A 473-nucleotide genomic window follows, 5' to 3' on the forward strand; every position below is an offset into this window, starting at 1 on the left:
CAGCAGGTTCTCCCCGGGTCGGCCAGCAAAGCCTTTTGCTGCCCCACTGCCCCCTGCACCATGGGGTCCCCAGCCTGCTGACGGCTGCTCTCTCCTGCTCCCACCCTCAGCCCACCAAGTTCATGGTGGGCACAGAGCAGGGCATCGTCATCGCCTGCAACCGCAAGGCCAAGACACCCCCCGAAAAAATCACCAGCACCTATAGTGGCCACCACGGACCTGTCTACGCGCTGGCCAGGAACCCTTTCTACCCCAAAATCTTCCTGACAGTCGGCGACTGGACTGCTCGAATCTGGTCAGAGGAGACTAAGGAATCATCAATTATGTGGACCAAGTAGGTGCCAGTGTGCGTAAATTTGCCCTGCAAAAATTCTTCCTTTTTATGGAAGAGCATGTTTGGGGCAGACGACCAGCAGGGTCTGGTCTGCTCAGGTCGGGCAGGTGGGATGGTCACCAAGGCAGAGCGGTGGCAG

At 58.4% G+C, this 473-nt stretch overlaps 1 protein-coding gene across 1 annotated transcript in view; it reads left to right on the forward strand.

The window, feature by feature from the left end:
• The window catches only part of LOC104079650 (dynein intermediate chain 2, axonemal-like), a gene marked incomplete at both ends in the record, with an annotated part of 2,257 nt that overhangs the window by 419 nt on the left and 1,365 nt on the right, over nucleotides 1-473 (forward strand). Inside the window, one exon of the mRNA XM_009581742.1 lies at nucleotides 111-334. Coding sequence (XP_009580037.1) covers nucleotides 111-334 — 224 coding nt within the window. The remainder of the gene's footprint in view (nucleotides 1-110; nucleotides 335-473) is intronic.

This window comes from Fulmarus glacialis, unplaced genomic scaffold (genome assembly GCF_000690835.1).
Source record: "Fulmarus glacialis isolate BGI_N327 unplaced genomic scaffold, ASM69083v1 scaffold39607, whole genome shotgun sequence".
Taxonomy (NCBI): Eukaryota; Metazoa; Chordata; class Aves; order Procellariiformes; family Procellariidae; genus Fulmarus; species Fulmarus glacialis.